Source organism: Myzus persicae, unplaced genomic scaffold (assembly GCF_001856785.1).
Source record: "Myzus persicae strain clone G006 unplaced genomic scaffold, MPER_G0061.0, whole genome shotgun sequence".
Taxonomy (NCBI): Eukaryota; Metazoa; Arthropoda; class Insecta; order Hemiptera; family Aphididae; genus Myzus; species Myzus persicae.
Window position 1 is genome coordinate 92832 of NW_019104114.1, and position 16573 is coordinate 109404.

Here is a 16573-nt window from a genome sequence, read left to right on the forward strand (position 1 = left end):
AAAATGTATAATAAGTCATATTGTTGAAGAAAAAAGATAATAGAACATCTTAAATCCAACATAGGTTGGACAAGTTAAAGTAGTCTCACATATTATATGACTGCCATGTAGACTGATGGAAATATAATTAGTGTAAATCTGTAAACTGATGGTATGTATAGATAAATGTAGTTATATACTATTACATTGCGAAAGCCCATACATAATTAATCAATCAATTTAATATAATATTTCGAGGTAGAAGTTTTTAAACAAGACTCAAGGTAATAAAGAACCCACCTTCCGCGTTTTTTAATTTCAAAGACGGTTTAACTACATATTTTAAAAGTAAGTAACTGAAAACAGTAGGTTGTTATTTTGAAATAAAAATAGTAATATTATTTATATTGCGCACCAAAAATCGTCATAGAAATTCCAATTCCTCATAGCACGACGATCGGGGAGTAGGTATATAGTTATATTGAAACTATTATTATTATTATTTAATATAATGACGGGCGAGAAAATAAACTAATATTCTGACGTAAAGTATCCCTCGAATCGGTGAATTCAATTTGTGAAAATACGCTGTGACTAAATTATATGGAGTAGGAACATACTACATACGAATGATGCGAAATAAACCGATATAACCAGTTTTGTTTCTGTGTATTGTACACAAAAACAAAAACCAGTAACGGGGGAATACTTGCAATATTATAGGGTACCAGGTACCTACGTATTGGCATAAGTGTATAACCTACACTACATTTTATAAACAACAACTCGAGCTCATAGGTAGGTACATATAATATTATGTTCTTTAACCATATACGATTGGCACGATATCTACTTATAGTTTATAATATAACATAATATGAGAGTAGTGGGTGCCTCCTATAATATACAGGTATAAAATATTTTGGTTTGTCCTTCGGAGTCCGGTCGGCTATAATCGCGAAAATATTATGTACCTACCTGTACAGGCTACGACGTACCAAACCACAACAAACATGCTGCAGTTTAATATATCGTATACCTAGCACGCCACGCTACACGCGAGACCAAACGTTTTACGCTCGTCCCGGTTAGCCGTGATAACTAATTATTGTTATTTCATATTATATTAAAATTAATAATAATTATTGTCTGTTATCAATGCATCGATTTATAATTAGACGTTTCGCCTCGAAATAATCACAATATTTTAACAATAGGTAGATTCGCGTTCATCACTTTTCTTCATGTCCTCCGTTTGTTTCTTCGTTTTTCTTTTACCGCAGTATAAGGTACGTACGATATAATATTTCTATTATTTAGATTTGTTTTTGTCTCATTAATCGTCGCCATATACATATTACGATATGTATATTAAGATAGTATTGCAATCTTTCGTCGTCTGTATTATCACATAATTTAATAATTATAATATTATACATTTTAATAAACAGTATAATAATGCATTATATTTTGCAGTAGTGATTTCGTCGTCATCGAATAGAACCATGAAGGCGACGAATTCCTGGTTAACACTATATGTATGCTTCGTTTTGGGTACGACAGGTACGTAATTATGTATATATTAGTATTGGGATTTAACAACAACACGATAAAAGAAAACAATTTACCTATAGTAATTATACCAACCACTGAGCGTCCTAGTAACTTCAATGGATATTATCTTTATATAAATAACTATATAGCTGTAATATCCAGCGTTGCCCGGGGATGAATTCAATATGAATACTTGAGTAGACAATCCACTTGTGACAGACAACTAATATCAAAATAACTTTTTTTGATTACTTGAACTAATTGCGAGCAGGAATAGAATAATAAGCGGTTAAAATCTTAATATTATTGATATTAAGGGTAACCTATCCTGAAATCACTAGTCCAATTTATTGTCTATAAAGTATAAACCTTCGATCCTATAATAAGCGCAATTCGCTCTTTTTTAAATGTATAATAGCTGTTACCAGTTGCTTCTAATCTAATATTCTTAAGACCCGTTTGCAGGGATCTTAAAAAATACGAGTGTACAATTTGGTGCCAATTGTTCAACGATTGTGTATTTGCATATTACGCGTAACTTACCCAATTTGGTATAAGTAACTCGTTGCCACCACTTACCAGACTATTAATATCTGTATTATAGCTGAATTTCTACTATAATATCTCCACATCTATCGTTTGTGTTTTGCTTTAGTTGAAAGTATTTTTTTAAATTATTTTTTGTCAAAATAGGTCGAGTATTTTTTCAGTATATAAACCTCAACCATACACTTATCTCTTATAATATATAGAGTGATTCACCAAGCATGCACATTGCACACTCCCTTTTTTTCTTCAATAATGCAGTTACTCAAAATCTGATTTTTTAAAATTGTTAAATATCCATTAAGATTTAAGACTACTACTTAGGAGTTTCCTGTGGAGATTCAAACTTCTGTTTTTCAAATGAAAACACCCCTATATTTAACTATAAATTACAATATGAATTTTTTGACGTATCGAAATTAAAATTCGTACTTGTAGTTTTTCAGTTCTAAGAATAAAAGGTCTATAGTACTAAGTTTATAAAATATGGGGGCTATAGTAATTTGAAAATTGTTGTCATTAATATTAATTTTTTGTTATAATTTATTAATCCATCGATATAAAAATTTTGTAAAAATGGCCAAGTATATACTAGATCCAATTGCACGTATATTTTATATTTACGTAAAAACAGTTTTAAGAACTATTATCCTCAATACAGACATTTTAATAACTAAGAAATGGCTCATTCGAATTTTGAATGTGGTACATCAACATTTTCAAAAAAAATGATCCACTAATTAATTTACCGCAAGAGAGAGGACTTCTCGTTTGAAAAACAGAAGTTTGGATCACCACAGGACACTCCTCAAGTAGGTAGTACAACAAAATCCAAGAATTTGAAAATAGTATATTTAAAAATTTTAAAAATCAGATTTTGAATAACTGTATTATTGAAGAAGAAAAAGGGGGGAGAGCATGCTTGGTGAATCATCTTGTATATAATAGCTATTGTAGTTATTCAATTATATATCTATATAAAATAGCTTTATTAACCTAAATTACGAAATATAATACAATTGGACATGACCCTATGGTTAACTCAAAGTTAAATGGACCGGCCAAAAAATTCGAGTTGTTCAAGGATATACAATAATAGGAGATTCTAGGGACTGTGAAAAAGTTCGAGGTATCTACGATTTTATTGTTAAAAAGGTTCGATTGTACAACACAGAAAATTATATACAACCATAATAACTATTTTATCATCTGTAACTTATTGCAACTATTTAAATAATATATAAGATTGATTAGATATAGACAGTCGGCTAATACAGATATTATTAGTCGGGTTATAGATAAATAGCGCATATGGAAATCTAGTTTTTGACTAAATGGCCCAACATTTTACACACACATTATTTGGGATGCCGGATGGGTAATAAGAGTATAGAATAGAAGCCACGGGTAACAAAAATTATATATTTAAGTCCTGAGAAGATATTATACCGACGTTTGTTGTCTTCGTCTAACAAATGCGTAACATAGCAAATTTTACGCTCATCAAATGCCTCGTTTAAAATTTAAAGTTAAGATTATTATCTAGGGCATCTCATATGTTTTTATTATATTTTTATTTTAAAGCGAGTTATCAGTATTTTAAGATGTACAAACAATTTATAATTTTTTAATACTTATAACTCGCTTTAAAATTAATATATAATAAAAACTTGTGTATAAATATAATGATAAAAGTGTATTTCTGAGGCTTATAGAACCAAAAAATACTCAACCGATTTTGACGATTCAAGGAAGGTTTGGATAATAATTGATTGGACCAGTTATTTTAAGGGAGCTTAATCGCTATTAATATCATAACCGAATGTTAGTTTATTTTAGCTAGCAAATGGTTCACGAAAAAAAAAAGTTGCTTTTTACTATTCACCGTAGGTGGATGGCTCATCTTTGCTACATTTATCCCCCGGCAATGAGCGGGGAATCCAGCTAGTATAATTGTATAATATATTATAGACTCAAATGCATGTAAAAAAATATAAGCAATGATCAATATCCAAATTTCAAATATTATCTTCTATAATCTAGATAGTGATATACTGATATAGTAATATTTGTTGTGGACATAACATTTATTATTATACATTCTCTACTATAAATTGTTCACCTGACTCCTGCACATTTTTTGTCAAGTAAAATTATAATTATAAAACTTGTTTTTAAATATGTAATAAGTACTTTGAATTTTGATCGAATTTAATTTTAATTCATAATATAATTTGTTATATTATTGAATACCTATTCTATAATTGAATACCTACATATAGTAGGTACATAACACAAAATTATAATATTTTTTTAATATTTAATTTTTTCTTCAATATAATTTCATGTACTTCTACCACATACGAGAAATATGTGTTTCATAAAAATATTCCGATGATAATTCAAACAAAATTCGACGATTTAATAGTTAAATTATTTAGAATTATAAACTCTAATATTTAGATATTTATTCTAAATTATAACTGGATTGTACTTCCTAATGATTAGCTATCAGTTAAAACCATTTTATATCTCATGTAAAAAATTGTGGGTACTTGTTTGATCAATGAGGTGAATTTGTGTATAACATGGAGTTATTTATCTCACCTCCTATACATTTCATTACCATTTTAATAATTATTTGTGCGGGATCACACCTATATAACTGTTATGGGATATATAACATATGTATGTCATTATTAAGATACGAATTTTTTTATTTTAGGAACGGGCATACTATGTAATCCATTAAATGAAAAACGTCAAACCGTTTCATGTTCAGTGTTGGTAACTATATTCTGTCTTAACAAAATACCTACCTAAGTACTAATAATCATCACTAGTGGCGTATATACAATTTAATTTCCGGAGGAGGGGTATAATAATCCCGAGTGGTATTTTAGACAGTTTAATTAATAATATTAATATTCTTCACATACATACTTTTATGAAGGGGGGAGGGGGGATTATCTGAAGTGGGGCTCGGCTATTTATGCAGCCCGTTAAAATTAATTTGTAATTTTGACATTTTAATAGGAACAGGTACTTATTCTATATTGAATAGGTTCCTAATATTTTATCATATAAATGTATATTACTATAATTATAATATATTAAGTTTTTTTTTTTTATTATAAAAGCCACTACTCCACTAGTATAAACTATGATATATATATATATTAAGTTATTTTGTTATTTTAAGCTGTGAGTTAACCATTGATTACATATAAATCGTGTATGGGATACCCGTATCGCTTGTAATGGGTTCTATTTTATTGGAAGTTTATTATTGGGGTTTATAAATAGTTTAAAACAGATTATTTTGTTCTTAAATCCCACATCTCGCTCCCCTCATACTTAGTCAATCTTATTAAAGCCAAATGTCATGCTCAATCCTTGTGGCAACGATTGAAATACCCTGAACACAAAACTGCCTACAATCATCTATCAAACAATCTCAACTCTCAATTGGCGAAATATAGATCTGAACAATTTAGTCTATATTTAAGTACTCTGTCTCCTAATAATGGCTCCCTCTGGAAAATGACAAAAAAGCTAACAAATCAACGCGAAAATATCCCTCCTCTCAAACGTCCCGACAAATCATTAGCTATCACTGATTTAGAGAAAGCCAATCGCTTTGGAGCCCGCTTATTTTCAACTTTCTCTCCTCATCCAGAAGTAATCTCTATGCCAGACAACACTGACCTAGTAAACTCATTCTTGTCTTCTCCCTTACCTATGTCCCTTCCTGCCAAACCGATTTCTCCATCCGAAATCGTAACAGTCATTCAAAAGCTTCGGCCTAACAAAGCTCCTGGTCATGATCAAATCACAAATAAAATAGCAAAGAATTTATCTAAAAAGTCAATTATATATATAATTCTATGCTACGCTTGTCGTACTTCCCCTCAACCTGGAAGCATTCAGTTATTATCATGATATCAAAACCAAACAAGCCTAAACATCTCACAAGTTCTTATCGCCCAATCAGCTTACCACCTACATTTGCAAAACTTTTCGAAAAACTAATTTTACATAGAATCTCGTCACTAATTGACCAACAAAATATTTTATCTAAATTTCAGTTTGGATTTCGTCGAAAACATAATACAACTCAACAAATCCACAGAATCGTAGATAAAATTTCATCCTCTTTCGATTCAAAACAATTTTGTCCTGCAGTATTTCTCGATATATCACAGGCCTTTGATCGCGTTTGGCATGACGGACTTCTTTTCAAACTTAAGCACTTTCTCCCTTCACCTTACTTTCTTTTAATTAAATCCTATCTTGATAACCGGTCTTTTTCAGTACGCCACAAAAACGAATTTTCTACTATCCAAAAAATTAAGGCAGGGGTTCCTCAGGGTAGTGATCTCTCTCCTTTACTTTATAATATCTATACCTCTGATATGCCCACTTCAAATCAAACTCTCCTCGCCACATTTGCTGACGACACAGCAATATTTGCTTCAAATAATGTCTCAGACACCGCTTCACACCACTTACAATTGCACTTAAATTTAATCGAGTCTTGGGCAAAAAACTGGAAAATTAAAATTAATGACAATAAATCCGCAGTGGTTAACTTTTCCCTTAAGAAAAAAGAATGCCCCTCACTCAAATTTAACAACAAACCAATTCCACTACATCAATCAACTAAATACCTAGGTATCACTCTAGACAAAAGGCTAACTTGGGCAAATCATACAAAAAATAAACGTAAACAACTCAACTCCCGCCTCCATTTACTCCGACCTCTTCTAAAATCGAAAATAAATCTTAAAAATAATTAGATAAAATATTAATTTAAAAATCCATCATAAGACCAATATGGACCTATGGTATTCAAATATGGGCCCCAGCGAAACCAGCTAACATCCGCCCCATTCAAGCCTTTCAATCCATCTCATTAAGACTTAACCGATGCTCCGTGGTATATCACAAATTCAGCTCTCCATAATGACTTAAAACTTCCAACAGTAAATGAACTTGCTAAAAGCTACTATAAAAAATTCCATTCCAAATTAATTTACCATTCTAACCCCTTTATCAACAACATGTCTTCTCTCACATTACCTCTTAATATTCCTCGACGATTAAAAAGAAATTGGGCTAGAGACCTTCTAAACTAAATCTAAAATTAAAAATAAAATAATAAAATAAAATTGCAATGCCCGAACTCAAATTTTCTGAGGTTCTGTCACTGGACAGTCTCCTTTTCATGTGCTACATGTCTTCTTTAATCATTATCATCATTGTTACTTATTGTTTTTGTGTGTAAGCAGATTGTAATATTTTATTAAATAAAAAAAAAATATATCCAAATATATTATTATACATTGCAAGTTATGTTTATAGAAACATGTTCAGCTGTTCAAATCAGGAGTGCATTGATCCTTCATCAATTTGCGATGGAATCGCAGATTGTTCAGATAAGTCAGACGAGACCCAAAGTTTGTGTGCTCCACTGTTTAAGACGTATGTAAATAAGTTAATAAGTTTAAAGGCATTAATAAAAAACATAATATAGAATGTTCTTATTTTATGTTTATAATTTATGTGTAAATATAGATGTCCGGGATCTGCGTTTCGATGTAATTACGGTGCATGTGTAAGTAAAAATGCAAAATGTAATGGTAAAAACGACTGTGTCGACGGATCAGATGAACAATTACCAGAATGTAAAAAACTAGGTCTGAGTATTCCATCAAGCCCTCCAAGACCCCAACAAACTCATGTAACCAGTCAGGCTAAATGCATGTAAGTAATTGATTTAAAATTTAAAATTTTTTGATTAGAATTTAGAACAAATTTATTTATTTAATGATTTGCTTTTTATTACATAATATAATATTTATTACTATAATATTATATAAAACAGCCATCAGAAATCGAACTCAAACTTATAGGTTTAACTCGAAACATTTTTAGCTCTACGAATCTATATAAATCGCTAGCAACTTTTTTTTTAGTTTCAATGTAATTTTACTCTTTTAGTCATTATTTATCTCGAACATGAACATTATAGATTCGAATATAAACTCAAATTAGTCAAATTATATTAACTGTAAATTCATATTTAACTAATCAGAAATGAATGGCTCTCAATTTTACTTTTTACATAATATATTAATATAAATTTTATTGCCAGCCAATTGTATTATTGTGCTACAGTAGGTTAGTGCGTTAATCAACATCGGTGACATCTTTAGGTGTGTGGCGTTAGTAGAGATTTGCATTTTCATCTTTTTTTATGTTAAAATGTAAATGTACAACTTTAACTTTTGGTAAAAAAGTAAATGCTATATGATTTTAAAAGAAAAATATATTGCAAATGAACTTGGTATTCTAAATTCAATATTTATCGATCCCATGAAAATAATTTAATTGTAACCATGTTTGTATGTTTTATTTTCAAGCATATATTAAATAATAAAAATAAATATTTATCTGAATATTAGATATTTGATTTAGCAATATTTGTTGGTAAACGACTTATATACTTCATTATAATATTATAATATACACGAGTTTCATGGAAACCCATAAAATAAGTTTGGATTTTACGCATCATCAGAATATATTTAATATTAAGTATATTTTACTAATATTGCATCATAATGTAACTACGTATTAATTTGTGAAAATAAAAAAAAATAATCTATTTATTATTTAGTGCTCGAGAAGAGTACCGCTGTACATCTGGCCAATGCATAGATGTAACATCCATTTGTGATGGAACTTCAGATTGCAATGATGGATCTGACGAAACATCGGAATTGTGTAAATCAAGGGTGTACGTATTGATTGAAATTTAAAAAAAATTACAACACGCATACGTCATGTACCTATGCCATGTACTCACCTGCAAATCGCTATTATATTAATATTTAATGTTAAAGATGTCCAATGAGTACGTTCACGTGCAGCTATGGTGCCTGTATTAGTAAACAAAGAAAATGCGACGGTTCGCAGCACTGTGCTGACGGTTCTGATGAAGCAGGCTGCGGTTCCAACGGAGACCGCAAACCTAACCCAACTTCACAAATCACGCAGAGACCGACCACCACCTCAGCACCGCAGTATCAAACTAGCAGACCAACAACGCAGAGACCATCATCGCAGACCAATAATATAAAGTATACATTTTTTAAAAGATATTAATACACATCATTTAATAGGCTTAACAAATATTATTGGTAAAAACGTTTAAAACGCTTTGACATGGATTTGTTTAGTTATAAGTGTTAAGAGCGCCACTGTTAGTAGTATATTATGGTAAATAATTTAATATTAAAACGTTTCTATCTCTGGAACTGTGTATCTGCATTGGTGAATACGGAGGTACCAGGAGGCGCTTAACACCTCCAGATTATTTTGAGTTAAAAATACTGCTTAAAGTGTAATTTTGCGTTTTTAAGAATGAGTTTAGTTCAGTTAGTATTGGTAATGCACTAATGCCACAGACATATTTTTCCTGTTAGGAAAATATGTTTAGTATATTTAAATTGAATTCAATAAATAAAAACAAAAATTATGAAAGTAGTGAAAATGTGAATGACCTTGATGGCACCTTGTTCATCGCAGAATGTAATAGTCGTTGTATTAATTGGTTACCTATAATATATCGTCAAAAAAGATTTTTATTGAAAATCAGGTTCACTACTTCGATTTTTTTTAACGTAGTAATTTATAATTTTATTTGAAATGCAATTTATGCCTGGTGTGTATAACCGTATAGCTGTATAGTGGGCGAGAGGGACAAAGTCCCTCCCCTCACGGGTCATTTTGGGGTAAAACATTTTAGCACTCACAAGTCTAAGACTGAAAGTGCGTCCATGTGTATCTGAACATCGTGAGAGGATTTAGATGTTAGACAAGACACCTGTAGTTAAACGTTAATTAACATAAATTGAAATAAAATATTAATAATATAAATTATTTTACTTTACTGGTTAACTGGTAGCAATATACACGTAGCAAGCGACGGAACTGGATTAAGTATATCTATCAGGCCGAACGATTATTATTACAAATTTTCTTAATTTATTATAATAGTTATATCCAATATATATAGGGGACTCCGTGGTAATGTGGTACGAATCTAAGATGACGTGTCTGGCATGATATTCTTATTAATGAAATATAAATACAGTACCTAATGGTGTTTAATATTATATTAGTATCGGTTGACAGAGCTTAGCTTGGGTCCAGTTTCATTCAAATTATAAATACTAAATAGTATGTATTTGTTTATGTTAAAACACTCAAAACTTATGTTTTTTGTTCACAACATACCGTACTTCGCGTCCGTAATTAATTAACGAAATAATTGTAGTGATTCAATTTTTATTTTCTATTTATACATTTTTTTTGCTACATGCACAATTATTTGTCTGTTAAAGCGATTCCTCACTATCGGTTTTTGGAGCAAAATAGACCTACGCGTTTCAATGTAATGACTTGAGTTTTACTCTAATAATAGTTCTGAAAACTGATTTGAATTTAATATAAAGTCTATTTTGAATCTTTCGAGTAAGAATACTAAAAAAAATTTAAAACTATTTTCTCTATTAAAATTCGTAAAAATAGGAAATTATTTTCTAAATTTCAAGTGAGATATTTTCATTTTAAGAATATTAAAATTAGATACAAAAAACATTTAATGATATATTATTATATTATACATCTTAAGTCTATTTTAGTTATTGTTAAATTATAATTCTTTAAAGGTCATGCATTATACCATATACCGAGGGCACAGTGTATTCTTTATTCCAAACTGATTCAGAACAAAATCCTTCTTTATCACCTGGGACATTTGTTGATCCGAATACCGCAGTGGAAGAGAACTGCGAAGAAGGATATTATAAAACTACTTCTAATAGAATTATAATTTGTTCAGGAAATGGAAAATGGAAACCAAAGGTCGATAAATTATGTTTGAGTAAGTATGTATTATTATATATTGTATGTATAGACATCATTATTTAGACCACATGTAGTATAATGAAGTAGGATAGTAAGTATTCTTTGATACTTGCATTTTTTTTCACTGTATAATATTATATTATTATAAAAGTACTCATTTCATAGTTGATTTATGTTTCAAGAAAGATACTAATTTTTAAATTGATGTATGTTTTAAGAAAGATGTCCATCTGTGTTTTCGGACAGTTTAGATATCGAATGTGTATTCAATGGTAAAAAAGAAGATTGTTCAAACCCATCAATACCAGGCACTGTATTAACACCAAAATGTAAAGTCACACACACTGTACCAAATGGACAAATAGAGACTCCAATTAAATTACGTTGTCAACAAGATGGAAAATGGAGTGATCGACTTTATACTTGTATCCCATGTAAATATATTTTTAAGTATTATTGTAATTCGTTTAATTCGACAAATGCTGTAGCATTTTTAGGATGGTATTTAAGTTTAACTTTTTATATTATCTTAAATTTATTTATTGTCTTCATTTATGAGATTATGGAGCGATATATTTTTGATTTCAGATTTTGAGTGGTTCAATGAATGTATTGATTTTATATGTATGTGTTTTTTTGTTGTGAATTGTTTTTTTGTGTCTATGTACACGATAGGTAGTCAAATAATGTTTCGATTTTCAACTTCAGTTTCTTTTAGTTGTAACGATTAGCTGGGTCAAAAATCTTGAAAATATAATACAAGGTTCCTGATAAGTGGTTATATTCATAGTTTAAAAATTATAAATATACATATTTGAGATTTTTTATAAGCATTTGAAGTTCAAACTATGATAAAATTCATCAAAACAAAAACACAAAAATTGCGAAAATTGAAAAAAAATGTTGTAGTTAAAAACTTATAAAATATTCAATTTTTATAGATTTGAGTTGACAATTTTAAAAAAGGTTTCGCACAAATAAATCATATAGTAACCAAAAAATAAAAAAAAATAAATACATATTTTTTGTCATAGATATTTTTAGTTTTGGATGGAATTAGATATTTGATGGAAAAAACAATTTTATAAGTTGTAATTAAAAAAATATATTCATGGGTTTTTGAAAGTTTTACAGTATTTTATTATACTTAATACATACAATGTAATTTTCAAACTCAATGTTTTGGTAAAAATTAATCAAACCTACTGTACCTATCACTCGTAATAAAAATAATAAAATAAATTACTTTAAAAGCATTAATATCATAAAATATATTTAGCAATTTAGGCTGACAGACTGTCTTTGCTCATTATCGTTGTTCGTATGCAACGATTTATCAAATTCAAATTTAAAACTTACATTACAATGACCCACTTGACATCTATCGTACAGCTTAGTGGTACCCACTTGCCCCGCCTTTTTAAGTATGAAGACAATATTGTAAACACGTTCTACAATTTTTGAGGGCGCTTAAAAAGTGCAAAATGTCCTATTCACTAGATATTTTGACATTCATTCCTTCTACATTACAACATTATTGAACGCATTTATCATTATAGTATTATATTCATGTTAACACATCTAAAAGATTGGGTTTTAAGACATTCCATTCTTAAACTAATGTTTTCAAATACCGTTTTAGATTGTGGCCGACCATATACTCCAAACCAAGCATTGATTCTAGATGGTGTTGAAGCTAAATATGGATCAGCGCCTTGGAATGTTGGAGTATATCGAAAAACTAACAAAAATAGTTTTAGCTTGATATGTGGAGGATCACTGATTGCTACAAATTTAGTTGTATCTGGTAAAATAATTTAACTAAATAACTTTGTGCAGTGTATGGGTACTAAGTTCAAAATCACAAACAATTTATTTTTAGCGGCTCATTGTTTTTGGCAAGAAGGGTTGACGAGTAGAATATTATTAAACGATGGTACGTATAAAGTTGGCGTTGGAAAGTATAAGAGTGACATTACAGTTAAGGACAATGAATTTACCCAGATTGTCGATGCAAGTAACAAACCGTTTAAAAAAAAAGAAAGCTTTGTTTAATTCAATAAATATTTTGTTAACAATAATTAGGTGGGATTGATTTACTTGAGAGAAGGTTATTATGGTTCTTCCGGATATCATGCTGAAGATCTAGCCATTATTGTGTTATCAAGCAAAGTTACACTAAGCAATGTAGTGTTGCCTGTTTGTGTGGACTGGTCTAAGAAATATTCTGTTTTAAATGGATCTATTGGAAAAGTAAATTTATTTAGTATTATTATTATATGTCTACTTAAATATTACGATGCATTAATAGGTAGGTAAATCCCTCGATTACGACAACTATAAATAACAGAAGTTCATATTGCTGCAGAAAGCTCACAGACCTACCTCAGGACACTCCTTAAATACTTTTTAATATCTAACTATATCTAAAACTATGGATTTTAACTAAATTGAAAATTTAAATTAAAAAATGATTAAATTAATTATTTATTATTTGGATAAAGGGAAATTATGGATGAGTAATGACCAAGTATGATGGCCAATATGCTGTCGAAAAAGTAATGTGATTGACAAATGTACTTAGAATGTGATTTGGTCCTTTTAAGTAATCGTAATCGAGTTTTTACTCCATAATACCTAATCTAACTGAAAAACAAATGCGAAATACCTATAAACACGTATTTATGTGGTTTGGTATATTAAAATTGTATAATTTAATCACACAAACATTGTTAACTTTGTATTACCTATGTTAATTTTATTATTTTAGGTCGTCGGCTGGGGGAAAACAGAAAAAATGGTAGAAAGTGCTATTTTATTAGAAGCTAATATACCGTACATCGACCATCAGACTTGTCGGAGTATGTACCAAAACGGATTTCAAAACTTCGTTTCTGTTGATAAATTCTGCGCCGGTACTAAAAGTGGTAAGTATAATAAAAGTTTAAAATGAGTACATAAAGATTGTTAATTACTAAAGACCACATAGAAAGCATGATAATATTATGCTTACTTTTTGTAAAATATTTATGTACGTTATAAACCATGGTTTCATAATTCCTTGAAAATACTATCATTTATCAAACTATAAAAATATTCAACATTTCGCTAAAATCAATCGAATTTATCAACATTATAAAATACATAAAAATAATTATAATGCATAAACATAGAATGTTTTGCTTTTATAGTTATTATTACTACTGCAGTTCTTGCTGTAAATAAGACAGCAGGATAATATTACGCTATCATGTAATGTATCATAATAATATTTGTTTTTGTAAAATATGTAGTCTATAAGACGTTATCTTGCATACTTTTACCGATATTTAATAGGTATTAGTTAATATTTTTTTAGAATATATTAGCACCAATATTGTTATGTTTTTTTTTATTGATCAAAAATAAATATCGGAAACAAAGCCCATTTGTTAATAGCATATTTTACTTTATGATATTATGAATAACAAGTATAAGACAGCATTTTTTTTAAATTTAGTTTTACAAATTAGTATTATTACTGTTAGTATTATTCTTTTTTTGTTTCTACTCACATTAGTATTAATAATAATTAAAACCTTAAATTTTAGGACAAGGAGTTCATCAAGGTGATAGTGGTGCCGGATTTACCTTTGAACATAGCTCTTTACATTTTTTAACTGGAGTTGTGAGTGTAAAGGATGCTACCACAAATGATTCGATAGCAGTGTTTACAGACGTCAGTCGCCACGTTTCGTGGATTCATGAAATTTATACTAATTATACCTATGCAAGTGACAGTTTTTCTAGATCTGTTAGATAGTGCAATAAAAATAACTAAGACGTATATTTTGCCATCATTATTTTAATATTGAACTCAGCATTTATAAATATTTTTTACCTGTGTTATATTTTAACTTTTTATACATTTTGAATGATTGTATCACAAACAAAAAGGGATGATATATTATACAATTATTGAATTTATTAAATTATGAGATGATCTTTTGAGTCAATAACTAAATATTGATTTATAATACGTAATATATACAATATTTTTCATGTTTGGTCATTAGTAATAAATTATTTTGCATTTCATAAAACAGAAAATTATTTTTTATTACCTATATGTAAATATATAAAATTATAATTTTTCAAGAAAGCCTTGAAATCTATCTTGGATTGACTCTCCGGTTCTCAACTCCTAGAGCTTTTAAATTTTCTTCAACTACGTAAATAATCTATACCTTTTCCTTAATCTTTCTCTAGGTCGTTTGTCCTGTGGTTTCCATTGCAATGCTGCTCCAACTGTTTCGTTCTCTTCTCTTCTATTTTTATTATGTAGCCAACCATAGTATTCTTTGGTCCTTAATAAAGATGGTTAGTGGTGTTCGTTTTAACATATAGTTTAGCTCTCTGTTATATTTCCTTCACCAGATCGATAATATTTCCACATATTTTCCTCCGTACCCTGTTTTCGAGAGACCTCAAATGTCTTGGTTGTCGTCCAAGTTTCTCAACCATACGTGAGAGTCAGTATTATGATTGCCACAAGACTGCACCTAACGGTAAAAATATAAGTGGTTACCTTAATCTACAAGACAGATGATGACGAACAGCCTTGGTCACGAAACTCCATCTTCCACCCTATCTAAACGACCAGATATGTCTCATTAATAATTATAGTGACACCGTGACTGATGACTGTAGTACACAGTATCAATAAACAGATCCATGTACAGGACTAGTTACTTTTTTCTTTTAATAATGCTGCAGCCTGCAGCTGCACCAATTTGTTAAGTTCACTAATATGTCGACTGTTGAAATATCAAATTACAGTCTCAAGTCTGCAACAATAGTATTGATAAACATATTATTTGCATACCTAATTATAAAAAATCATACTATAAGAACGATAAATAAATAAATCAAAATTGTATGAAGTAATTAATCATTATTATTATACTGGTATAAGCAGACTATACCTTATATTCAGATGAGGTACTTCAGTATTTGTAAATTGTTGGTGCCTATAATTATGTATCCAGTAATATGTTTCTATTACGTATGTTGCTTACTGTCATAAAATTGTGTGTGATTAACTACTTATTTTTAATAAGTAGGTAGAATATACATAATAATATTTAATACCTGTGCCTTCACACGAGTTTTTTTAGTGAGATCTGAGAGAAAGACATCTCAAGAAGGATTTCTCGATCTAAAAGGTATCTAATCTTAAAGATTTATTGGCTCATGAAAAAACGAATATTTTTTGTATATATGTTGTTGCCATTTTTTACTGAAAATAAAAATAGTTATTATTATTGCATATAATTTTGAACCTGTATTTTATATTTAGTCAAAACAACCCAAATTACTGTGTTAAAAATCTATTTAGTTTACATTTAACGGGGCTTAAGAAGTGGCAAATCCATTGACATTTAATTTATCACGGGCAACGCCATGCAAGATCAGCTAATAATTTAAAAGTTGAATTAAATTTGACCTTTACTCGTATTTTTCATTATGTATTGCATAGCTTGATAACAAAATAAACCATATGTTATCTTATAAAAAA

General features: G+C 29.3%; 1 protein-coding gene across 6 annotated transcripts; it reads left to right on the top strand.

Annotated features, from left to right (window-relative positions):
• The first annotated feature begins 938 nt into the window (after window positions 1-938).
• Window positions 939-15098, top strand: LOC111038883 (modular serine protease-like). Of its 6 annotated transcripts, none has more exons than XM_022322145.1 (14): window positions 946-1268; window positions 1456-1542; window positions 4805-4862; window positions 7444-7563; window positions 7657-7845; window positions 8762-8881; window positions 8988-9224; window positions 10818-11032; window positions 11235-11450; window positions 12659-12823; window positions 12899-13029; window positions 13102-13269; window positions 13787-13943; window positions 14607-15098. In XM_022322145.1, the coding sequence occupies exons 2-14, from the start codon at window positions 1485-1487 to the stop codon at window positions 14816-14818; spliced, it is 2046 nt and encodes a 681-aa protein (XP_022177837.1). In that variant the 5' UTR covers window positions 946-1268; window positions 1456-1484; the 3' UTR covers window positions 14819-15098. The 6 variants fall into 6 exon arrangements, with proteins under 6 accessions (XP_022177843.1, XP_022177837.1, XP_022177838.1 ...); XM_022322146.1 differs by having other exon boundaries at window positions 1459-1542; XM_022322151.1 differs by lacking the exons at window positions 13787-13943; window positions 14607-15098 and adding an exon at window positions 13521-13574 and having other exon boundaries at window positions 939-1268.
• The last annotated feature ends 1475 nt before the right edge of the window (window positions 15099-16573 follow it).